The sequence below is a fragment of the Rhinolophus sinicus genome, linkage group LG14 (genome assembly GCF_036562045.2).
Source record: "Rhinolophus sinicus isolate RSC01 linkage group LG14, ASM3656204v1, whole genome shotgun sequence".
NCBI lineage: Eukaryota > Metazoa > Chordata > Mammalia > Chiroptera > Rhinolophidae > Rhinolophus > Rhinolophus sinicus.
In genome coordinates, this window is record NC_133763.1 from 46,902,290 (window position 1) to 46,928,914 (window position 26,625).

The 26,625-nt window shown below is 47.8% G+C and overlaps 1 protein-coding gene across 4 annotated transcripts in view; it reads right to left on the reverse strand.

Annotated features, from left to right (window-relative positions):
* The window catches only part of IGSF3 (immunoglobulin superfamily member 3), an 88,549-nt gene that overhangs the window by 26,083 nt on the left and 35,841 nt on the right, over positions 1-26,625 (reverse strand). For 2 of the 4 annotated variants that reach the window (XM_074318413.1, XM_019730616.2), the window contains exons 3-8: positions 13,689-14,066; positions 11,177-11,587; positions 5,588-5,977; positions 4,096-4,155; positions 1,320-1,721; positions 530-934 (exon numbers count right to left, since the gene is read on the reverse strand). In XM_074318413.1, coding sequence (XP_074174514.1) covers positions 530-934; positions 1,320-1,721; positions 4,096-4,155; positions 5,588-5,977; positions 11,177-11,587; positions 13,689-14,066 — 2,046 coding nt within the window. The remainder of the gene's footprint in view (positions 1-529; positions 935-1,319; positions 1,722-4,095; positions 4,156-5,587; positions 5,978-11,176; positions 11,588-13,688; positions 14,067-26,625) is intronic. The other 2 variants (XM_074318414.1, XM_074318415.1) reach the window with 2 other exon arrangements.

The following is a 26,625-nucleotide window of genomic DNA, read 5'->3' on the forward strand; positions in this document are numbered from 1 at the left end:
CACTTCACAAATGCCAATGTCTTCACCCCCACCCCCACCCCAGGGAACTGTTCTCAATTAAAGGATTCTGAAGAGACACGACAACTAAAAAGGACGTGTGAACCCTGATTGGATCCTGGTTTAGAAGAAGAAAAAACTATAAAGGGGATTTGGGGCAATTGGGGAAATGTTGGTACAGTCCTACAATCGTGTTAATTCCCGTCTGACAATGGTGTGTGGTCAGGTAGGAGAGTGTCCGCAGGACACGCGTGCTCCAGTCTGTAGGGGGAAATGACCTGACGTCATCAACTGACCCTTAAATGGTTCAAAAACAACAACAAAAAATACCCACAGGGAGAGTGAACAAGTTCCGTAAGACATTAACAACTGGCCATCGAGAAAGGGGACCATAATTCTTGCAACTTCCTACAGATTTGAAATTTCTCAACATCAAAAGCAGCGACGCCCTCCGAGGGCCAGATGTGGGGGGACGCTCTGTCCCCACCTCGTGTCCATCATGCAGCCCAGGCACAGGCCCCTAGCCGCTTACCTGGCTGCAGGACCCTAATCTCCAGCAGGTTGGAGGTCCTGTCGGCCAGCCGTGTCCAGGAGTTGTTGTAGTTTCGCCACCACAGCTCTGCCACACACTGGTACTTGCCCGCCTCCGTGTCACTGGCGCGGCTGATGCTGAGACGGACGTTGTTGCTGGACTCGGCCTTCTCGATGGCCGTTCGGGTTCTGAAGCTTGAGGACCGATCCCCCCACTGGACCCCTCCATCCCGGGTAAAGGTCACCAGGTCATGGAACTCCACGGTGCCCACTGGCTGGAACCGCCACGTCACCGACACGGGGACCCGAGCTGGGTAATGGGGTTTGATGATGCACTGCAGGTCAAAGGAATCACTGTAGGTGACCCCCGGCGTGCGGGAGATGGCTGTGACCGCGAAGCCCGTTTCTGGAGAGAGAGCAGAGAGACTCAAGCCAGAGGAGACACCTGGCTTTCTCAGGGCAGGGTCAGTTGGGAAGGTGGCCATGTTCCTCTACTTGGGGCCACCACTCCTGCTGCGTGGCTTTGCTTTCCCGGCCAGCATTCTTACAACTCCCCTCCCACCACCCAGACCCAGGCGTGGTAACAGCGCCCAGCTGTTGCCGGTCTCTAGGTGCCCCATCATGCACTGTGGGTGCCCTGCCCACACTTCCATAGAGCGTTCCTTCAACTAAACCCTTTGAAGGTGCCTTCTGTTGCCTGCCAGGACTCTGACACAAGTCAGGGTAAGATGCTTCACCTGGGAGCAATCTCCCCAGCGGACGCACTGAAAGGGTCCCAGCCGCCTACTTACCAAGAGCCGTGATGGAGACGGGGGTGCTGGCTCGGCGCTCCCCCACAATCTGCCACTCGCCGTCCACCGCCCGCACCCATTCGGTCACGTGGCATTCGTACTGGCCCTCGTCCTCCTTCCTGCTGTTGAAGATGTTCAGGCTGAAGGTGTTGGGCTGCACCTGCTCCATCTGGACAGCCCCGAAGCTGCTGCGCTCCCAGTAGGACGCGCCCGACTGCACGGTACCGTCCCGGTCCAGCCACATGATGTTGCTGCGATGATTCTGCCTGTCCACCAGCTGCCAGATGACAGAGAAGCGGCCCTGCGGCCGGCCCGCCGTCCGGACGCTGCAGGAGAAGTGCAGGTTCTCGCCCTCAAGGATGATGCTGGCATTGCTGGTCACCTCCACGAAGATGCTGCTCTCTGGGGAGAGGGAGAGAGTGCCACGCTGGGGCTTTCCGGTCTTGACGGCGCCCTCCCCACAGATGTACAAGGAGGATGGGTGCAAATGTCATCCTCTTCACGTGCAGTGAACCTTGGAGGATCAAAGCACTCTGGCGCGTGCTGGTGTCAGCCCTGGCTGGTTCTGGGCATTGCTTCCCAAGGTGTTAGCTCTGATAACCTAGCAGGTCTTTTGCTATGTACAGGGGACTAGGAGGATGAGGGTCTAAGACCTGGGACCGAATCAGAACCTGAGGGCGACAACATGATGACGTTAGGCTTAGGGCACAAGATGATTTATCAGGTCATCTGTTCAGCTGGGGTGCAGGGATTTTCAATTTGGATTTTCAGTAAGTTGAATTACTCAGACATTCTACGGCACCTCAATCGGCCCACCAATTGGTGCTACAGCAGTAAGATAAAAACTGGCCTCCAAACCCTGCCATTTGAGTCCTTCAGGCCAATATTAGGAAGTAGAAAAAACAAAATGATGGGAAGTATTTGGAAGATAATGTGTGCTTGGCTGTGGACGATAATAAGCACAGATGGTCTACTTTCGCAGAACGTGAGGGGAGTGAGCTTTCGTATTTTCATTAACGCCGAGGACTAGAACAAAGCCACTGGCTCACTACCCTGCCTGTCCACACTCAGCCCTGGGGTTCCAGGGCTCTTGACCTTGAAACATTCTGCCAATCAAAGTTGGGGGTAAGGATTTAACTCCCTTTGCTCTTTTGCTACTCACTTAGCTATATGAACTCACCCAATTGAATTATTTAAACTCTACCTACCTTCTTCTGTAAGACAGGGAACGTGTAATAATATGTCTTGTGCAGTTTTTTAAAGTATCTGAGGTCATGTATATAAATCACTCAACAGTGTAGAAGGTTTTTAAAAACTGGTCACCATGATCATGATTCACTGTACGATTCCCACCTCTTTGTTTTTATAAACATTATGGATATTCTAAACTATCGTAATCATGCACATATTATTTTGTATAATCATCTATATAGAGTTCAAAAAGCCGTAAGTATGAAAGAACACAAAATGCCGTAACTAACTTGGTTCCAATGTTCTGGGCACCACGCACGTGAAGCACATACAACAATTTTAAATCGATCAATTAAATTGAATCCCAGATTAAGAGGCACAGCCAATTACAGAGGGGAGATACACACATACCCACGACCATGCATTTGAATCAATCTTTCCTCCCTTTTATTTCCCCCGCAGGCAGAAACAGGCAAAGCGGAGCATTGAGCCTCTGCGTGAGGCTCTTATTATGGTGTGGATGCCGCTCCCCAGTCTGGGTTGGCATGTTCCACGTGAAAAAAAGGTCTGGACAAGGTGGGGAATGGGATTTTCCCAGGAGCCACACCAAGGGGATTCATGAAGATAATAAAGCTCCGGCTGAGCCAGCATCTATAGCACTAGTGGCTAAAAACATGGGCTTGGAGGCAGGCAAGCCTGAGCGCTCACCCTGTCATCTTGGGTTCTTACCTAAGCTACCTAAGCTTCGATTGCTCATGTGCAAAATGGAGAGACTAACAGTTCCTCCTTTTCAGGGTCACGGCCCTGAGAGTACTAGATGAAGTAGTTATTTCCCACCATCTTCATGGAGAGTAACACTATCCCTCTTTAGATGAAGGACCCATCCCCAGTGTTATCACTGCCACGTGAAGAATTAAAAGGGCAATTTTAGCATCAAAGGGAGAAATGCCTTCGCTTGCATGAAGCAGAAGAATGACTTACAGGGCATCACCCCACCCCACCCCTTACTGTCACCCCAGGGGACTCTTAGGTAAGCGCTGGCTTGTGGACTACGGGGGCTGCTGTTTGGTGCTCTGATGCTCCAGCAAGCCTGGAAAAACCACACAGTTAGAATGTGGAACTCCGAGAAGACAAACCAGGCAAATACAGATGTGGTGTTGCACTGCCAGGTGAGACTATTTACAAGTGTTTCCGGGCCTGAGCAAAGGCAGCCAACAATTTGAAACATTGGATGAAGTGCAAACTAGACCACAATTAACGAGCATCTGAGTGCGTGTTCACAAATGAAACTTAGAATCGGGACGTTGATGATGTATCACATGCTAATAAACACAGAGCAGTGGCTTTGGAGTTCGAAGCAAATGTTTCTAACGTAATGCAAGCTGAACCACTTCTCTGGATGGTGCTCTGGTTTCCTCCTTCCTAGGATGGATATGATACTGGCCTCTACAGGGAGTTCAGGGCTTGGAGCAGAGAAGGAGATGACAGATGCAGAAGCGCGTTCGGCTCTTGGGAGGAAAAGCACCATTAAAATCCAAGGTATTATCACGGTTCCCGATGTGATCATTTTCTTCGGTAGACTTACCCAAGTGGCCTTGGGGCAGGATCTGGTGGTTCTGGGGAACTTTAACTACCCAGTCATCTGCTGGAAAAGCAATATAGCAGGCCACAGATCATCAAACAAGTTCTTGGAACTTGGGGGAAATCTCTTAGCACAAAAGGTAGAGAAAGCAAACAGTGTGGCCGCCCTTCATTGGATCCTTACAAAACAACGAGGAATTAGTGGCAGATTTCAAAGCAGAGAGTCCGTGCGTGGTTATTATAATAGGCAAGCACTGACTGACAGGAAAACGGGAGAGAGAGGAGGCATTTGATGCCACAAGTTCAATTCTACAAATATTCAGCAAGCACCTATCCTAGGCAAAGCACCATGCTAGGCATTGCAGGGGGGAAAAAAGTCTAGAAACAAAATAATTTCGAGATAATGAGGTGTGTGTGTGGGGGGGGGGGGTTAAAAAAATAATAATAAGCATGAAAGAAAGTAATCCTGTTGGTGAGAAAAGAAAAAAGAGTGGCAAGACCCCTGTGCCTATTTTTTTCTTCTTCACACTTGAAGAGAACTATCTTAAAAATGTGAAAGTGTAAATAAAAATGTAAAGGGAATCATGACAAGGGTAAGAGAAAGAACAGTTTGAGCAGCTGAGAAAAGATTAAAGGTTAGTTTAAATACTTCACCATTTTTTTTAAAAAAATCAGGGCATTATAAGCTTTAATTCTCTTTTTACTAAAAACAGGACTACGAGAGAAATGAGATGTTAATGAGAACATTCTGGTTCTAGGGCTTATTAAACACCACATGAGCGAACATAAGTATTCCCCAAGTCCCCAGCCATGACCGTGACCCACCCAAACAACGCCAGCTAACATGGCGGCCCACAGCCCATCTAGGCAGCCTCGAAAACCAGCTACACCCTAAAACTCTGTGCTCCAGGAAGATGTGAGGGGTCCCAGCCACTGACTTTCAAAAACACAATTTCAATAGGGAAGAGACAGTTAGGGAAGAGACAGTTAGGGAAATGGCCAAACCCTCTACCCCTAAAACCCCTGACAGCAAATCCTTCTTAATGTGTTTCGTGATTTAAAATCTTCCGGTACAAGACCGCGACCCTCGTAAGTGAGATGTCAAGATAAGGCATGTACCCACTTTTTCTGAGACTCAATTCCCCACCTAGGACCCAAGAGCTGTCCTGAATTCCTGGCTTTCCTCCCAGCTGAGCTGGCACCGAGGCTACTGCCTGGGTCTACTACTGCGATGCTCCCTCCAGCTGCAAACACAGCCCTGATGCTCTGCCTACCTGGGGGGGGTGGCGGGGGGTGCATTGCTAAGTGCAGGCAGGGGAGCTGGAGGAGGGAGAGCAGTCAACCTGTTTCCTCTGCTGCCTGAACCCTAGCGCTGCACTTCCCCTCTTTCCCCTCCCCCATAGCTCTCCTGGTCCCCGCCCCCCGACTTCTCTCACGTGAGGCTATTGGACCAGACCAGGGAGGAGGAGAGGGAAGCAGAGCATCTCTCCACTTACTGATGGGGAGGACGATGATGGGGATATTCTTTGGCCGCTTGCTCTCCTTGTCGATGAATTCCCCAGTGACCGTTTTCTCTCTCTCGGTCACGCGGCAGTTGTATTTCCCGCTGTCTTCCTGGCGCAGGTGGTAGATCTTTAGCACAAAGACACTGTCGGACTCTTTGGCCACTTTAAGCTGTCCCTTGGCTTCCCGATGGGCAAATTCACTGTTGAGGATGGGCACGGCATTGGGCCCCATGCTGGCGATGAGCGAGCTGTTGAAGGCCCAGGAAACAGCGAAGTATCGGTCGGGAATGTTCTGAGCCTCTAGGATGCATCTGAACTCCACCGGCTCCCCCATCGTGTACAGCCGCTTATCTGTTTCCAGCCGGACGGTGAACTCCTTGTCTGAGAAAACAAGGCACAAAATGGGTGTGTTCCGGGTGAATGAGGACCCCAGCTCCCCAGACTGCATCAGCACAATCTCACCACCCATGCCTTCTTTCCAATGCTGACTGCAGGCAGGGTACCCCCACACCTGTCTGGAGAGAAAACTCCAGCTCGCACCCAGGTGACCTGAGAAACTCTTGGGCATCGCAGAGGGAACTCAAAGGTAGCCAGACCCAGACAGTCTGAAGGGCCTGGTATCCCAGGCAAGACCGACGGGCTCTGTCTGCAGCTTCGAATGCCTTACCTTAGACGCTTCCTAAGTCAATACGGAACTCCTAATATCACCTACATGGCAGATCGCAAAGGGCTCGCCTTGACCTCTACACCCAGAACTCCATTTAAGCAACAGGATGACACATATTTTCAGCGGATATTTGAACCCCACTGAGGTTCCTGAGACAAAATTACACCGTAGTCTAGGGGCTGACCCCAATCTTAACAAATACTCAAAAATGACTGATATATTGAAATACATCCTCCACCCCTATGTGAATCCTGGAAGTAATATACAAGTGAGACAGACCCTACATAAGAAAAATAAAAACTAATGGCTTTTCACGAGTCACCACCTGTCAAATCTTTAGACAGAGGGAGTCATAAAGTACCTACTTCCACTGAAAGCCAGAACAGCTCTGAAATGGCCAGCGAACGCAAGCACCCTTCAAAGAGCTGGGTGTTTAATCAGGCAGGAGGGGTGACCAAAGAAGAAGGGCTTATCACCACGAACAGTGTCCCAGCACACCATGTAAAGGTACGCGGTGCTGTCACTTCCATGGGACAGTTCCCGTATCTCACAGGCACCCATGGCAGAAGGTGGGGCACCAGGTAAGGCAAAGGAGTCAAGGGTTGGAGAAAACATTTTGGACTCGGGCTGTGAGCACTGCCCAAGTCCCTCCTCCCTCCAATTCTAGCTCTGTTTCTCTAAAGAGAACATCGAGGGGGAAATCCTACTATAGGGACGTCTGAATTCCTCGTTATTAGCTCTGTCCTCAACTGCCGTCCCTACACTGGCATTTCCAAGCCTCTACCACCATCTTCGAGACCCCTGCCCCATTTTCACTCCCATCCTAAGCACTCTGCAAGCAGATGAGAATCCTAATTCCCTGAAACAACAACAACAACAACAACAACAACAACAACAACAAAACCCAGGAATCAGGAGAGTACTAGTTGGACGTGGCTCTTCCCAGCCCCAGCTTGGCTTTGTACCCACCTGTTCTTCACGCTCTCCATCTCCTCTCCTCCCACATGGGCCAGTGTCTTGCTCCAAACACCTGTTATTGTCCTAGTGAATTATCTCCTTCTTTTATTACCCAAACTTCCTAACAGAGCAAGCAACTCTCAACAACTCCAGGGGGCTCACCTCCCAGGTGACAGCTGCTGCCTCATCTTTCCTTCCCCCAAAGACCATTCCTAAGAGACATGGGTTAAAAGAAGCAGGTTTTGCCTCTGCCTCGCTGAACACACCTACGTGGGACTGGGCCATGTGTTCCAGATACTGGCTCTCTGGTCAACAAAATTACAATAATTTATAACTCAACATCAATGATTTAAAAAAAAAAAAAAGCGCCCTTCCACATAAATGCCACTGAAGACGTGCAAACGGGTGCTCCAGACCTCACACCTTTCCATTTCCTCAGAGTTAGGCCAGCTGCCAACTGCGGCTTTCTTCTCTTGGCAGCCTAAGTCTCTTACCTCATGCAATCCTCGGGGGCCTGGTGAAGCCCTCACGGTCCCAGACTGCACACACAAGATTTACAGCCTACCACCCTCCTGTCTGCATAGCGATTTGCCCTTGGTTATACCCAGTCAATTAAACCTCTAGAAATTGATTTATACTTTTTCCAATACCCCCTTACTCCTCAGCTCCCTGAAATTGGCTTCTGCTCCTTTCCCCACATTTCACTGACCTAGCAAATGTTGCTAGTGATTCCACCCTGCCCCCTCCTTCACCCAGCACAACCAAAAGCTTTTCTCAAGCGGGTGTCAGCCTCTGGAAGACCATTCCTGTCCCCTGGGCTCTAGCACACGTTCTGTCGTGCCTCTCTTCCCGCTTGCCTGACCCCTCTGTTTCTTTCTCTCACTGGGACCTGCTCCTCTGACCACCTCTTCCTGCTGCTGTTCTCATGGGCCCTTTCCTATTTGTACCCCATGGGCTTTTCCTGGGCCCTTATCCCTCCCAAGTTCAAACTCCAATCGAACCCTACATCTGACGATACACTGGTGTTTCACACACTGAGTGCCTTTGTAAGAGTCGGCTGGCAGGATGGACTCCCTGAGTAACATTTACAGAAACAAAAAGACAACCAGTGCTACACTCATAGGGAAGCAGACTTTCTAGCAGGACTTTGCGTGTCCTGTCCCCTCCCTATGTACCATGATTCAAGGAATTACCGCAAGTGCCAGCCTCTGGCCCCCAGACAGGGGGACTTCTCCTTCCACAGTGCTCCCTTCCTCAGCCACCAGCACCCAATGCCCGCTTTCCACGCTGCTACCTCTCGCCTAGTCCTGGTCTTGTTAGTTCTTTCCTACCTGGTGTCTCGACTTCACACCCAACCTGCTTAATCCACCTCTAGGTGGCCTCCATGGTCTTTTTCCTTCTAAACCTATTTGATTATGTCTCTTCCTGCTTAAAAATCTCCATTCCCCCCCTTTCCCAAGTGTCTGCAGCAGTGGTTTTCAAACTGTATGGGTGGGGAGGGGCACTTCCTTTTTTCATACAAAACCTTTTGGTGCCCGACATAGAAAACATGTGGTTGAATCAAGGGAGGGGGGACACTGAGGCCGTGACGTGACGTGCCTTCCTCCAGCACCCCTGGCACGCACAGGTGCACAAGGGCACGTATGCACACCCACGTGCAACCTCTCAGACACCTCTAAGAGGCTTCAAAGGTTCCAAGAAGGACAGCCTGAAAACGCTTGGTCCCTGCCGTCAAGGCCACGTTCCACATTACAGCACACGGGGCTTCAGGGTACCGTTCCTTTCTCCTCTCATCACTTACACCTGGAACGCAACAGCTCCTGATACCTGACTTCTCTCTACTTGCCAGACATGTCCAACAGTCTCGTACCTTTATGCTTCTCTTCCTGCCGTCGCCTCAAACTTTAAGACAGCTCACGTCACCAAACTTGTTGGTTTTCCAGGATTTGCCTTAACCACCATCCCATCCAGGGAAACGCATTGTCGTAAGAACCCTTCACATCAACTGTGTTCTCAGAGCACTCGATACACAATGTACTATCACAGCACTTAGGACACCCCACAGCCACTGCTTTCACACCTGCAAGGTCTCCGAGTGTTATTCATCTCCAAATCCCCAATGCTACCACCACACCTCCAGTGCTGTGGAGACTTACTGTTTGCTGAAATGAACTAAGCGAAGGGCAGCGCTGGGGCTGTAACCACTGCGCCTGAACAGCACAGGGACCCAGAGTGAACTCAACTTTTTGTTCACCTAGTTTTCCCTTTGCTGGCATAGTTTGGGTGTATTTGCTGGGCAAATTAAAAAGCTCCTAATTCCAAATTGGTAAGATTAAAATAAAGAAGATGAACGGATGCAACCTAATTTAAAAGCATTAAGACTCAACGTTTGGTCCAGGCTTTTGAAGCGGATCTTAGAACCAAAGGATAAATATGGAATAAAGTGCCTCTGTAGATTTCTTAACAGTAGAAGATTCAGAAGCTGCTAAACATTCTTGGTCCTACAGAGCAGGTAAGGTGTTACCTGTCCAGGAGCCAGGCCTTCTCGTAAAAGCTCTCCCATCCATCAGATGTCCAGAGAATCACTTCTTCCCTGTTACCTCTAGAGCTGTGCTTCACAGAATGACCCTTCATAGTGGGAGAACCACCTGGGAAGGATACTGGCAATCCGGCTTCCCAGGTCCCACCCAGGCGCCTGGCCCAGGCACCAGCACTCTTCCAGCTCAGGAATCTGCACTGTTAGGTGAGTCAGAGCCCTGGTCTAGAATGGCAGAAGAACAAGTGGCAGAAGAACTGTGTCAAGACGAAGACCGCTGACGGTAGCAAATGGGAGAGGGGGGTCAAGAAACAGGTACTGACAGGGGGACCCCACCTGCACCTCAGACTCCCCGCTCATCGCTCACGCACCACACCCCCACTCACCAGGACAGCCGTAGCCCCTCACCAGAGGCCTGCAGAGCACAAGGCAATTCTCTGGCCACTCACTGCACCTCAATGACGGCATAATGACCACCCTCAACCAAAGCCAGGGGACGAAAGGCCCATGAATGGCCTGTCCCCAGCCCAGCCGAGGCAGCAGCTCTCAGCTCCACTCTGAAGCATGGCTGGACTCAGGGGCCTGCAGAGTGCAACCTGACATGGTGGGAGAATAGACAAGGAGTCAGGGGGGAATCTGTGCTCATGGTGCTGCCATCATCTTGGCCCAGATCTAAACTCATCACTCAACCTTCTCAGGGAAGCCCCTTTCCAGGTCTCTCACTTGAGAAAACATTTACAGTGGAACCTGGTACTCTCGGGGCTGGCCTCAACAACACACCCCATGATGCTTCCCGGGGCCCTGCCATAAGACTACCTGCATCTGTCATCTTCCCCAGCCACCTACCTACCTCACAGAACTTCGGAGGGATTGTGGAGTGATACGTGACAAAGCACTTGGGAAATTATAAAACACCACCCCAAACATATTATGAATATTAAAAAATTATCTTCTATACCACAACTTTTCTAGTTCATCATGTCATATCTATGATGGAAGGCGCCTAATCTTCTGCAAATGACACAGGACTGGTCCCTGAAGCAGGCAACGTCATGAAAGAGGGTAGCCACGTGTCTGATGGGATCCCAGTTATAAGATACAAATGGTTTAGCTGACATCTCCCAATGTTTAAAATGAATTTATAATTCAAGAAAATGTGAAACACCATGCAGGTGAAGGAAATCATATCGGTAAGCGAATTCAGTCTGTGCAGCTCTGCTCTGTGACTTCCTACAAGGTCAAATCTTAGGGTCCCTGGACTTGCTACATCCTTCAGCTTCCTCTGGTGCCCAGGCAGGACCATCTTGAACTTCCCATGAAAACCTAGTGCCCTTTCAGAGGTCACCGGAGGAGTCTGCATAACCTCCCTGTGCCTGACAACCCTCCCCACCGGGTTGAGGATGTCCCAAGAGAGACTGACCTGTGGGCTGGACAGTGACCACGGTTCCCTCAGAACGCTTCCGGGTCATGGCGTACCACGAGCCGTCTGGGTCCTGGATCCACTCGGCGGCCTCACAGTAGAACTCGCCCTGGTCTGAAGGCTGCAGGTGGAAGATGGTGAGGCGGTAGGCAGTGCTCCCCAGCTTGTCCAGCCGCACCTCCCCGAGGCTCTGCCGCTGGGCATACTCGCTGCTGGAGTGAAGCACGAAATCTCGGCTCAGGGCAATGACCTCCACGGGCTTCTCGCTGCCTCTCTGCCGGAGCCAGGCCACAGACAGGTGGCTGTGCTGGAACGTCTCCGTGGCCACCTCGCAAGTGAGCTCCAGAGGGTCCTGCTCCACTTTGAGCAGAGTCTGGGGCATGGCGGTGGTCTGCAGAGAGTCTGGAATCACTGCAACACAGAGGCAGGCACGGTCACCACAAAGCGGTGGAATGTGATACTCACGGGACAGAACCAACTGCCTAAGCCGGCACATCATGAAGGCAGGGTTCTTTGGAAAAGACAATAATGTGGGGGGAAATGGCAGCAGGCGGCAGGGAAAGATGACCAAACATGAGGTGGATCGACTCCATAGAAGAATCTACAGAAGCTGAGCAGGGCTGTGAGGACAGGACAGGGTGGATGTCACTCATTCATAGGGTCGCCAGGAGTGGGAGCTGCCTCGACAACACGTAACAGCCACACAGCTCCCACCCACACAGGCTTCAACCATCACTGCGAGGCCACGGGTGGTCTCCTGATGGCTCGACTTCACAAAACAGAAGGGGTTTTCTCTTTGCATTTGGACTGCAAGTTTGGGGCACTTACACTTAACCTGTTTGGTATTTTCATAACGCTCAGCTAAAAGGTGGATTGTATTCCATTTTACACAACAAATGAACACCTTGAAAATACTGTGTGAAAGGCATTTTCTTGTAGGCAAGATTAGATTTTGGTGTTCATTTTGGTATTGCTTCAAGACACCTGAACTCGGCTTCTTCAAACAGAACTCAATCCTAGAACTTGGGGAGTTTTCCATTTCTATACAACGTCCTCATTTCCCCCCCTCTAGTCACCACCCACATCCCCCCAACTGCCTTCAGCAAGGCATTGCTCTAGGAAGGCTAGTTTAAAAAAAAAAAAAAAAAAAGAAAGAAAAGGCACAGAAAAGCGTTACCCTCCTTGATTTTTTAACAGATTTAATTTTCATATAATTCTCACTGAATGTGTCAGCGTGGTCTAAAGCGGAAGGAAGCCCCTGTGCGGGGATGATTCAGGCAAGTGAAAGCATTTCCCCTGTGGTCCCTTCATCAGAAGTTTACTCTGGAGACTAATCACCGCGCCCTCTCTGACTGATGAGGAAACCCCCGGCACAGCTAGTGTGTGTTTTCTCATCGCACCCATCTCAGGATTGGGTCTTACAGGCCTCCTATTGAGGTGCAGACCTGTCAGAAGGAAAAGCCACCAAAGGGAGCTAGAGGTGGAGGGCGTGGGGAGGTGGCAGTGTGGACAGCACTGGGCCACAGAGTTTGCCAGTGGGAAGGATCGACCATTCCAGTTTTTATTATCACAGTGAAGCCTGGCCATTATGACTTGGGCAGATGAACAGAAGATCCCTGACCGTGGGGACCCTTCACACTGAGCTCCCTCCATCGTGCAGGGAGCACGGGGCCCGGGGAGACAGCGGGTACATGCCTTACTCATGGAGCCAGGACCTGCAGCTGCTCTCACTTCCGGATTCGGCAGCAGCCCAAGTGTCACAGAGCCCCTGCAAAGACCCACCGCTTCCGAGAGCTTGTGCCTCTTTCAGGTGACATCACGTACTCCATCATCCTCGTCATTTCTTCACCCCATCAACCACAAACATCCATGACTTATATTTTCCTATGACTTATACTTTCATATCCCCTTTCACAGCCAGAGGGCCAGTTAACCTCTTAACAGCTGCTTCAGATCTTTTTTTTAAGGGTCAGCCTCACCCTCCTATTATTTATAAGGGAACACACAAACTTTGTTCACTTACGTTCCCTGTGGACCTCTAAAATATTGGGGGAGGTTTTTTTTTGTTTGTTTAGTTTTTTAAGTCAAATAAAGTTGTATTCTAAAAGAAGTGACTCAGTGTTGGGGGCTGAATGTTTCTTTATGTCCCCCCAAAATTCACATGTTGAAACCTAATCCCTAACGTGATGGTTCTGGAGAGGAGGTCTTTGGGAGGTGGTTAGGTCAGGAGGGTGGAGCCCTCCGGAATGGGATTAGTGCCCTTATACAGGGACCTCAAAAAACTCTCTCATTCCCTTTCCACCATGTGAAGATACAATGGGAAGTCAGCAGACTGCAACCCAGAAGAGGGTTCCCACCAGAACCAACCAGGCTGGCACCCAGCCTCCAGAACCTTGAGAAATTGATGCTTGTTGTTCAAGCCACTCGGTCTATGGTCCTTTGTTACAGCAGCCCGAACTGATTACGACTCTCGGGCAGGACACTGGTCATGTAAGAACAGTCATCTCCTTACCCACTAGGTTCATCTTGGCACTGTAACTCCCGAAGTATCGCCCATCGGTGTTGGGTGTGTGGCATTCGTACTCTCCAGCATCCCGGGCCTGGAGATCTGTGATGTGCAATAAGGCCGAGTTCTCCTGGATTCTCTCCACGTAGATCTTCCCACCGCGGACACGCTGGGTGTAGATGGCATAAGGGAAGGAAGAGTCCATGGTGCTGACGATTTGGACCTCACGCTCTGGGGCGGAGGGCAGGTAGATGGACCACTGGAAATTCTGCTCGGAAGGTCCCTGGTAGCCACTCACGTTGCACCAGATGGTGATGTGGGAGCCCTCTGTGCGGTACAAGGGTCCCTCCTGGACGGCGACGTGCCGCTGTGCTGTCACTACACCTGTGGGGGAGGCACACACAACATGCTCGCTTACTTCTCAGAACAAGATGCAAAGCAGGCAGCCATCTTCAAAGAGTTTGTATTTATGTGACATGGTAATATAAATAGCTTACTGGCCCTTTCTGAGGCGCTGTGTGATTTATAAATATTAATTAAAACACTCTGTGGTTAAAGCACTGTCCCTAATTTGCATATATAGGAATTTGATCATGCAAGGACATGGTTCTGTTACTTATTCAAAGGCTGACCCTTGGGAATGTCATTGAGTCCCTCTGTTTGTCATTTATGTGGCAGTTTTATATCTATTTATTAATGCTGTTTCAGAAACCTTTAATAAAATGAGCAGGAAAAGTTGAATCCTTGGCACACATTCAGATGGAAACAAATGAAAGCAACTGTCTTGCAATTTGGCTGAAATGAAATGCTCCTTTTGTGATTAGACAGCTCGTTAAGAGGGAGTGCTGGTGCCCTTTCTTTGGTGCTGCACCCTCCATTTTCAAACGTAGCTACTCCCGGGACACCCTGTGGAGGAATGAATGGGCCTGACCTCCTCGGCCCCGCCCCCTAATGGAGGCAGAGCTCAGCATCTACAAGCGACTCCAGCTTTCAGCTGAGTAGACACCAACTTGAAGGTGAGGGGCTGAAGCACATCCCTGCTGCCCAGATGCCCACACACTGACGATGGGGGGACTGACCACGCAGACGGGTGACAGAAATAAGGCTGCCCTTGAGATGGCAGCTCTGATTTGCCCACCGGCCCCCCTGCCTTCTGGCTGGGACATGCTTCTCCTGGGTCGCCTCTGCCGGTGTTCTCCACAGTCTTCTGGGAGACTGCAAGGGGGCGAACATGGTCGCCCCCTTGCAGACCCGCGGGTGGGGACATATGGTGGGTTTCATTTCTCATTCCATGCCACCAGAACACTGATTCTGCCTGAGCCACTGAGAAAGTGGCCGGAGGGGGCACACCCCTTTGGCCTTCCCTTCGGTTGCAGCTGGGCATGACGGTGTGGCAGAACGGGTGAGTTCTGGGCGCAGCTTTGCCAGGAAATGAGCCCACTGTGGGCGTCATCCCAGACAAGCTACTTTTTTCCAGTTTGGACCTTGATCTCTTCATCTATAAAATGATTTCAAAGAAAGCCTTGGAGCAGGCTAGCGTGTGTGCCAGTGTTAGCTTTGTCACTTAGTAGCGGTGACCTTGGATCAGTTTTAACCTCTTTGAGCCTCAGTTTCCCTTCCTGTAAGATGAGGATAATAACATGTGCCTCACAGAGTTCTCGAAAAGACCAAGTAAGATAAAGTCTGTAAAGGCCCCAGCACAGGGCCTATCCCACAATTAGTCCTCAATAAGAGCTACTAGCTAAGACCCCTGCTGGCTGGAACATTCTGTGGCTCTGGACCCACAGAGGACAGGACTTGGCCAGTGAGAACTCAAGGACATGCCAACGGACTCTTCACAATGACACCATCTCTGGCCCACCCTCCTCCACCCAGCTGCAGCTCATTCCCCGTGAAAGCTTCCTGTCCCCCCTCTAAAAGGAGAACCGCAGCCACCCCAGTGTAAGCCTATGTGATTGTGGCTCCAGCTGGAGAATGAGTGGCTGGGACAGCTCAAGTGCTGCTGGGCGGCAGCCCTAAGCCCAGCCTGGGGCTGTCTGTGCCTCAAACACGCTGATCCAAGATGCAAAATGACCAACTTCAACACACCACACAAGGAAAGGCCCGTGGCTTCTAAACTCTTATTCATTGAGGCAGAACCTTTTCTCTCAAACAAAATCTTACTTGGAAACACATCTTGGCTTCAGCAGTAGAAGCAAGGGAACTGAAAATAGCGGGGCGGGGGCGGGGGGGGGACTAATCAACAGATCAAAGTGGTACCTTCTGGTTGACTGCATTCGTTTCTATGTTAAAAGTCATCGAGAAGACAGCCCATTAGTTATTCTCAGTATGTTAAAATTTGCTGTATAACACTGAGCCTATGTGTACTCTTTTTATGACAATTTAAAAAATCTATATAATGACATCTGAAACAAATGTTTGCAAGTATTCCAGAATCACAGAAACTTTGAAAATAATTTAGCTGCATTCACAATGTTTAGCTCTCCTTGCATTTCAGTGTTTTCTGACATAGCCACTCTCCACGGACTGCAAAGAAGGCTGGAGGCAGGTGAGAGGGGCCAGCGTCTTCCTGTAAGGGACTATTTCTCGCCTTGGGATCCACCTGGGGAGCTTTAGAAAACCGCAGGGCCTGGACCCCACCCGATAGTAACTGGTCTGGGGTGCAGCCTGGGCGTTAGGATGTTTAAATATCCTAACGCATAGATAGCACGGTCAGCAACGGCTGCCATCAGATGTCTCTACCTGCCCCTATTGAAGAACATATGCTAATTTAAGGCTCTCAATAGCTTTAAGCTCCTCCCTGCTATAAAGACTCTACACTGTTTGGGTCAAGAAAGTTTCCTGTCCCTCTAGTGCATGAGCAGAAGAAAGCGGCAGAGGCCCATCAAACACTGGCTATTGTGAGGCAATACATTCTATTTACACACCTTACTAGAGCACTTGATCATGAGGGCACTCACATTACCCCCCTGAAAGGTAAACAGGGTTAAGTGGCCTCAGTGAGCCAGCGCACCAGGGTCAAAACAACTAGTCCAAGCAGGAAGCAGGTTATAAACAGCCCTGACAAATAAATAAATACTGCATTGTTCTTCAATCACACATACTCAGCGGCCCCTGCTTATTACATCTTTCCTTAATTTCCTCCTCACCCCACAAAGGGACTTTGGCCCCTGCAAATAATGCTGCTTTTAGGGAGCGGACCTTAACATAGAAATAAAAATGAACTTTTTCTTCTCGGCAGCTTGATTGCCCCTCCACGCTTCACCCTCCCCATTTCCTTCTCCTGGCACAGCCCATCTCATTCTCCAGAGTCTGCTGCTTTCAGATAGACCCCAGCCCTGACCAAGGCACCCCTGACCCCAATGCCCCTTCCACCTTCCCTCTCAGCCTGTGACGGAAGGTTCCCCTGGGAAGGGACCTTTTTTTTTTTTTAAATAACAAGTTTCACTTTAGACTTCCCTGTACTCTTTAAATTAACTTTGCAGTAAGCAAATATCACTTCTGTAATTCAAAAAGAAAAGGTCAAAGTATTATATATAACTGTATAAAAAAGACTGGACACAAAAGGCAGAAAAAGAGTGAAAGGTAAAAATAGGAACAAAAAAAAACAAGGGTAAGAAATAAAATATAGTAATGAATATGGTAGGGATCCAAGTATATCAATAATAATCACTTTGATTGCCAATAATCTAGATGCACCAATTAAAAGACAGAGATTATCAGAGTGAATCATAAAACACAATCCAATTATATTGTGTCTACAAGAAACCTACTTTAAGTATGGAGATACATATGGATTAAAAGTAAATGGATAAAGAAAAATATATCATGTTAATGTTAATCAAAAGAAAGCAGGAATAGCTGTATTAATTTCAGACAGAGCAGACTTCAAAGTAAGGAGCGTTATCAGGGATGAAGAAAGACATTACATAATGATAAAGGAGTCAATTCTATAAGAAGACGGAGCAATGCTTAGCGTGTATGCACCTAACAACGTAGCATCAAACTACACGACACAAAAACCGATAGAACTTCAAGGCCCCTCAGTCAGAAGTGGACAGACCCAGGAGGCAGAAAGTCAGTAAGAACACAGTTGAGTTGACTTCAACACCACCATCAATCAACTGTATACGACAGACACCTTTCGACTACTTCCCCCAACAGCAGAACACACATTCTTCTCAAGCTCACATGGAATTCACCAAGATAGACCAATTCTGGGCCATAAAACACACCTTAAATTTAAAAGGATAGAAACCATACCACATCTGTTCTCAGACCGTAATCAAATTGAACTAGAAATCGGTAACAGAAAGATAGCTGGAAAACCCCCAAATGCCTGGAGATTAAACAACGTACTTCTAAATAATACATGGGTCTCAAAAGAAACCTCAATAGAAATTTAAAAATATTTTGAACTAAATGAAAACCAAAATACAACTTAACAGAAGTTGTGATATGCAGAGAAACCACTGCTTAGAGGGACATTTATAGCATTGACTACATATGTTAGTAAAGAAGAAGGATCTCAAATCAATAACCTAAATTTCCACCTTAGGAAACTAGAAAAGGAAGGACATTTAAATCCAAAGTAAGCAGAATAAATAATAAGAATTAGAGCAGAAATCAATGAAATTGAAAACAGGAAATCCATAGAGAGAAATCAACAAAACTAAAATCTGGTTCTTTGAAAAAATCAATAAAATCGATAAGTCTCTACCCAGGCTAGGTACCCAGGCTAACTAAGAAAAAAAGAGAGAGGATACAAGTTATTAATATAAAAAATGAAAGAGAGGAAATCACTACAGATGACATGGAAATTAAAAGGATAATAAAGGGATATTATGAACAACTCTATGAACGTAAATTTGATAACCAAGATGAAATGGATCAATTCCTTGAAAGATACAATCTGTGAAAACTCATACAAGAAGAAAAGATGATCTGACTAGGCCTGTACCTATTACAGAAATTGAATCAGTAACCTTCCAAATCAGAAAGATTACAAAGGACAAAACCCAGATGACCTTGGGTGATGCCTTTTTAGATACAACAGCAAAGTCAGAAATCCATGAAAAAAATAATTGATAAGCTGGACTTTATTAAAATTAAAAACTTCTGCTCTGTGAAAGACAGTGTCAAGAGAACAGAAGATAAGCCACAGACCAGACGAAAATATTTGTAAAAGACACATCTGATAAAGGACTGTTATCGAAAATACACGATGGACTCTTAAAACTCAACAATAAGAAAAAAACCAATCTGATTAAAAAATGGGCCAAAGACCTTAACAGATATCTCACCAAAGAAGACAGACAGATGGCAAGTAAGCCTATGAAAAGATGCTTGACATCCCATGTCATTACGGAAATGCACATCAAAACAACAATGAGATACCACTACATCCAATTAGAATGACCAAAATCCAAACACTGACAACACCAAATGCTGGTGAGCATGTGGAGCAACAGGAACTCTCATTCATTGCTGGTGGGAATGCAACATGGTACAGCCACTTGGGAAGACAGTTTCACAGTATCTTATAAAACTATACATTCTCTTACCATGCAATTGAGCAATTGTGCTCTTGGTATTTACCCAAAGAGATTGAAAACTTCTGTCTACACAGAAACCTGCACGTGGATGTTTGTAGCAGTTCTATTTGTAATTGCCAAAATTTGGAGGCAACCAAGATGTCCTTCAGTGGGCGAATGGATAAATAAACTATGGTCCATCCAGACAGTGGACTGTTATTCAGAGCTAAGAAGAAATGAGCTATCAAGCCATGAAAAGATGGAGAAACTTTAAATACGTATTATTAAGAAAAAGAAGCCAATCAGAAAAGTTTACACACTGTATAAGTCCAACTAAATGACATTCTGGAAAAGGCAAAACTACGGAGACAATAAAAGATCAGTGGCTGCAGGGGGAGGGGGAGATGAATGGGCAGAGCACGGGATTTTTAGGGCAGTGGAAATACTCTGTGATATTATAATGGTGGATACATGTCATACATTTGTCCAAATCCATAGAACGCACAACACCAAGAGTGAACCCTAAGGTAAACTATGGACTTTGGGTGATTATGACGGTGTCAATGTAGGTTCATTCTTTGTTTAAAAAATAAAAATGTGCCACTCTGCTGATTGATAATGGGGAAGGCTGTGCATGTGTGAGGACAGGGGTATACAGAAAAATCTCTGTATCTTCCTCCCAATTTTGTTGTAAACCTAATACTGCTCTAAATAAAATAACGCCCTTATAAAGAACTCATACAACTCAATAGCAAAAAAATCCCACTTGACACTAATATGTCAGTTATATCCCACTAAAAATAAATATATTTTTAAATAAAGAGAAAAGGACTAGAAAGAAAATACTGGATGATGGGATGGCAAGTGATTTATTTTTCCTTCTTTATATTTCACTCCTTCCCCCAGTCCTCTGCAAAGAATATCTACTAGTTGTATACTTAGGGAAAAAATTTTAACCAAAAGTAAAAATAATGCATGATTGCTGTATAAAATTTCTTCTGTATTGACTAATGTGATATAATAAAAAACTTTGTATTTGGTTATGTCCCTGGGTCCTGTCCAGAGCTCCTAAAATCCCTGGAATTTCCTGAGTGATAGGAGTGTCTTTTGTCATTCATAAGAAGCCCCCTTTGACCACACAGGACTTTATGCTAATGAGGTGACTTGACTCAAGGTGGGCCCTTAGACAGTTTGAAGAGAGAGGCTGACTAAACTTAAAGGGTTGGAAACTTCAGTCCCAGTCCCCCAAACTCAAGGGAGGAGAGAAGGGTTGGAGATTGAGTTCAACCACAATTGCCAACGATTTAATCAATCATGCCTATGCAATGAACCCCCTGTATAAAAACCTTAAATTACAAGGGTTAGGAGAACTTCTGGGACAAAGTGCTGGGAGAGTGTCAAACTGGGACAGGACATGGAAGCTACCCCCCCGCCCCCATACCTTGGCTCTATGCACTGAATGGAGCTGACCTGTATGACCAATAGGAAATGCAGAAATGATGGACTGTGACTTCCAAGGTTAGGTCATAAAAAGACACTAGGGTTTCCATCTTGCTCTCTGAGATCACATACCCTGAGGAAAGTCAAATGCCATGTCATGAGGACATCAAAGCAGCACTATGGGCAAGTCCACATGAGGCCTCCTGCCAAGAGCCAGCATGTAACTGAGCCAGCCCCAATCAAGACTTCAGCTGACTGCAGCCCCAGATGACATCTTGACTGTACCCCCCTGGGAGAAACAGAGTCAGGGCCACTCAGGAAAGATGTTCCTGAAATCCTGATCCACAAAAACGACTACATGAGACAATAAATATTTAGTGTGTGTTTTTTTGTTGTTGTGTTGCGGGTTTTTTGACTGCTTTAAGAATTTTATTGACAAGTGCAGTAATTACCTCTTTAGGAGAGCATAGTTTCTCCCATCAAGATTTTTTAAGACTTGTTGTTTAGAGCAGTTTTAGGTTTACAATAAAATTGAGAAGGATTTACTCTTGTTTTAAACCTTAAGTTTTAGGATAATTTGTTTTGTACTGATACATGACTAATAGAGACATCTGGGGTCCTAAGATTGAATGAAAAATTGTGTTAGAACACGTGTACGTGTTCTAGAAAAACGAAGGTCCATAAATTTCAAAAGATTCTCAGAGATTCGAGACCCAGAGAAAAGATGAAGCATCATGGCTTTAAACAATACATGGTCAGTGGGAAAGGCTATGTTCTTTTAGATTTGGTTTTGACAGTACCCAGTCCCATAAAAAAAAACTTTTTTTTAAAGTAAAAAAAAGAAGCACATGCTATCACTTAACTAGTTTGACAAGACATTGCTTGTCCAAGTCTGCTCCCACTTTTTCCTTTGTGCTAAGTCCCAGATGAGCCAGGAGAGGGGCAGGGTGATTCAGGAGTTAGTGAGCAGGGCGGAGTCACTGCGCCTGTGAAAGCCAACTACTCATATATTTTCTGGAACATGCCTGGGCTCGGTGACCCCTATCTCTAGGCACAGGATCCAGCTTCTATGTTCCACAAGCATGGCTGAGCATGTCAAGGTGTCAGAGAGGCGACCTCACCATTCCATACCTGCTCTTCCAGCTGCGATCGTCAGAGCTCAGTCAGCCCCCCGTCGTTACAAATTCTACAAGGGACTAGGCCGCACTAGTATAGTCCTTTATCTGTGGTAAATGGTAACACCCCAGATAGCCATCTCACAGGTAACCCTAGAGAGCAAATAATACTGGGAAAGCCACCAAAGGAATATTTTGAAATTTTATCTTATTTCTACCAGTGTGCGATATAAAAATCCCAAAACAGGGGGGAAAAAATCTTTGTAAGGACAAAAACATTTAAAAAAGAAAATTAACATTCAAATTTCAGTTAAACATGAAAAACTGCATCTGCAGAAAAAAAACAAACCAAGTTGAAAATTACTGTACCCAGAAAAATAACCAAACAGAACACGAATGATATTGGGCTGAATCTTTGAGTGGTGAGAATACAGGGGCCCGTCCCTCCTCTCTCTTCTCCTCTTCTCTATTTTCCCATTTTTTAAAATAAGCAGGTATGTGTTATTTTAGAATGAGGACCCGTGATGATAATGACTCGCATTTTTGTGTGTCAGGCACTACCCTAACTGCTCTACAGGCATCATCTCATTTAATCCTGACAACAACTCAATGAGGTCGATTTCTTTACGGCCACGTTTACCAGACAAGGCAATGATCTTCAAGGTGAAGTCACTTTCTCCACGACAGAGACCGTGACTAATGATAAATAGTCTTTTTAGTCTGTGGCTCCTCCTGAGCGCGCTCGGGGGAATAGCCGTGATAAACGATAATAAACCACTGACTCGACGGGGTTTTCTTGCCAACCTGGTCCTGAAGACAATGACGGGGAGTCTGTACGGCCTCAACTGAAAAAATGCCAAACACACCAGGATACCGAGTGTTTCGCAGAACTACAACCAAGGCTCCCGAGAGAGCCGTCAGGAAGGCCACGCCAGTGACGAGTCTGGGGATTCCCACTTCTTAACCTTCAGCCACGGGAGGACCAAAAGAGGCAGGAGCTAAAAGAACCTTAGTTTGATTCCTGTGGACCAGGGGACAGACGGGCACAGAGCTTGTCTCTTACCAGCGACAGCCAGCCCTTGCTGGGCCCCGATCAGGGCCCGGGCACTGTTCCAGGCCCTTTATGTGTATTAACTCATTTTAACACTCACAGCCATCCTAGGAGTTGCACACTCTTAGTGAATTCACTTTCAGATACAGAACCTGATGCCAGGAGTGGGGGAGTCACTGAAGCCGGGCTGGAGACAAAGTAGGCTCCACAAGGTCAATGTCACTGCCCTCCAGGGGCAGCCTAGCCAAGGTCCCCCCACCGTAAGGAGCCAGAGAGCCAGGACGCTCGCAGCTCAGCTTCCAAAGACCATGGGCCCGAGGGCCTGCATCTGGGTCCTTACATAGGTCAACATCGTTCCTTCTAACAGCCATCCACTCCCGTGCGATGTGTGCAGGGCTACAACCCAGCAGCAGACCTGAAGGACAGAGCTACTTCCAGAATCTTCCCCCTCCCTGGCCTCTCACAGCTTAGGCAGTAGCTGAGAGACCTTGGCTGGTGAACTTAACCTCTCTGTGCCTCAGCACCCTCACCTGTAAAGTGATATAATCTTCACAGCACTGTTGAAGGAGTCAATGAGTTGCTACATTTAAAACGCTGGGTACCTGGCCCATAATAAGTGCTCAATACGCCTTAAGTCACCAACTACAGGAATGGCAGTAGCATCAATATCAGCTCTAGCTATGGAGTTCCCACACTCCAGGGCAGGCTGTGTTTTCCAGACATGGCAGTAACAATAGCTCCTGTTCCACACGCTCTTCTGCCACGTGACCACACCATCAAGAGGTAGAGTTCATTCCCTTTGAATCTGGGCAGGCTGGTGACACTGTGTGACTTTCCAGGCTTAGGTCCTAAGAAGTGATGCAGCTTCCACTCTACTACCTGGTGCCCTGGGCCAGCTGGTAAGAAGTTCAACCGTCCTGAGGCTGCCATGCTGCATGTGAGGGAGCCCAAGGCATGTGGAGTGGCCACGTGTAGGGCCTGGCGGAGCTCGCAACCAACAGCCAGACCAGCTGCCAGCCATGGGCGTGAACGGGTCCTCCCGACTCCAGGCCTCGGCTGCGAGCTGCCTCCCAGCCCTGAAATCTTCCCAGCTGAGGCCTCAGACCCTGTGGAGCAAAGAGAAGCCATCCTGCTGTGCCCACCCGAATTCCCAAGCCCCGGATGCCATGAGCATAATAACATGGTTGTTTCAAGCCTCTGGGTCTTGGGAATCATTTGTTACACGGCAAAGATAACTAGAACATACGCTCCACTTTCCACCAACATATGCTGAGTACCTGTTATGTGAAGGGTACCGGGACAGAAACTGTGAGGCGAGATGAATACGGCAGTTTTATTCTAGTGTGACCATCCCAAAGGAAATACATTATTATCGTCACAGCATACAACGGCAGTAGGGTGCAAAATGCATAATTAAGACCTCCCAGAAAGAGAAAGTAGGTCCAAAGAGGCTTTACAGAAGTAGTGACCTCTAAAATTGTGCCTTGAAGGATGCGAGGGGAAATACAGACCACGTGAACACATTGTAGTATGTTCCAGGATTAGCAAAAAGTTTGCCAAGGTCTTTTGTCACGTGACTGGAGGGCACATCAGTGCCAGGTGGGAAAGAGAACTGATACAGTCCAACCCGTCCTCTGGGACGGGGGGACGTGGAGAAAGAGGGCAGCGAGGTGAGTGAGGACACAGATCAGATGTGTGTTTCCGAATCATCCCTCAGGGGCACGTGGAGGACCGAGCAGAGGGCAAGACTGGTAGCGGGGAGACCAAATTCACGGTCGGAAGAGACAAGAGGAAGGGCCCGGCCTGGTTTTCACGTTCAAGGACAAAACTATCACTCATTTATTCTTTCATTCTTTTTGTTTCTTTAAATCCCCAGTGGTACCTAAAATAGAGTCGGTCTAAAGATGATGATGAGTAAACGTTAAATCACTGATGCCACTTCTAGGAAGGTGTGACTGCGGCTGCTCCTGCGAACTCACTGCTTCCCATTAACACGCACAGACTCAGATCTCCATGGCCTCCGCTCTGCTGAGTCACCCGGCGGCTTCACCATCCTCGTCAGGACATGTAGCTGCCAAGGCCCCAGGCTGGGTCCCTGCTTCTGGGCTGTTGCCTAATTCACTCCACATGTTGCAGCTGCCACCTAGAGGAAGGACTGCTAAACTTTGACTTCAAAACTATTTTAAACATTCTCATATTTACTGCAGTTAGAACATTTATTTTAAAAAAAATTTTTTAAAAGATTTTATTGGGGAAGGGGAACAGGACTTTATTGGGGAACAGTGTGTCCTTCCAGGACTTTTTTCCAAGTCAAGTTGTTGTCCTTTCAATCTCAGTTGTGGAGGGCGCAGCTCAGCTCTAGGTTCAGTTGCCATTTCTAGTTGTAGGGGGCACAGCCCACCATCCCTTGCGGGAGTCGAGGAATTGAACTGGCAACCTTGTGGTTGAGAGCCCACTGGCCCATGTGGGAATCGAACCGGCAGCCTTCGGAGTTAGGAGCACGGAGCTCTAACCGCCTGAGCCACCGGGCCGGCCCTATTTTAAATATTTTTAATTAAAATCTTACAAGCCTTCAATCTCTTCTGACTCCCAACCCGAATCCTAGCTCTCCCTCATTTACCCAGAGACTGGCACAAACATTATCGTTTCAAACAGACATGTTCCTTGATTCTCCTCCTCAGTATTTTGAGAATGAATATAATTCTAGTGCTTTCCTTTGATACAGCTGTATATTACTCCATCATAAAATCACACTACGTTTTATATATTCCCATGTTGTGGATATTTAGGTTATCTTTATTTTATTTTATTTTGCTATAACCAACAAGCGCTTCTCTTTTCACATGCCTCCTACCTCGTGTTCTTGCCTCACCTGATTTTATACAATCCTCCAGCTGCTCTCACCTTGACCATTCACACCACAGGATGACCTGGGCACTTCCTGGATGTCCATGGCTCTTTCATCCCACATGCTGGGCACTGGGACCCGTCCAAAAGGCCACACCTCCCTGCTCTTCTATCTGGACACCTCCTCTCCCGTCACTCACCTCTTGCCACCACCCCCCAGCCCCAGAGTCCTGGCCACCAGCTCATAGTCATTACTTGCACTCCCCCCCCCCCCCACATCCAGGGATGGCACAGAGCAGCCATCTGGAAGGAAAGAAAGATGGGGGGAGCCCCATAGCTTGCTCTAATCCATAACCCTTCTCCCAAGTCCACCAGGATTCAAGTCAGCAAATCCAATGGAAAATGCTTATGACTAAATATAAATACCACTATTTGCCTTCTATTTTCCAGAGGAAAAAAACAAGTAAAGATGGAATCCGATTACTTGCCTGTAAATGCCCTCCCTGTAATTACACTACGTCTACTGACCACTGTTTCCTTCCATCCGGTTTCAAAGATAACAGCAATGGGCTGAGTGCCAGGCTGATTCTTTTTACTACGGGGGCAGCTTCGTGGCACAGCTGCCCTTGCCATATCCACTCGCCTAGGAACCACAAGCTTCAAGTGAGTGCTAGCTACCGGACCATCCCTCAGAAGCAGCAAATGCCTTGTTCCTTCTCCCAAGCAGACATTTCGTAACTGTCGCTGCCGCCGCTGCTGCTGCTACTGTTTGAGGCTGCGTTTCTGGACCCAGGATGCCCAGATGGTTGGTGTGGTCGAGTGGTGTCTGCTGGCTTTCCTAACAGTCTCTTTCCTGGCGGCCTCCACCCTCCTCGCTTGAGGAGCAGAATAATTCCTCCTGGGCCCCCGACACACTCCGTCCTCCTCAGAGTCTCCCGTCTGTGTCTCCCTTAATC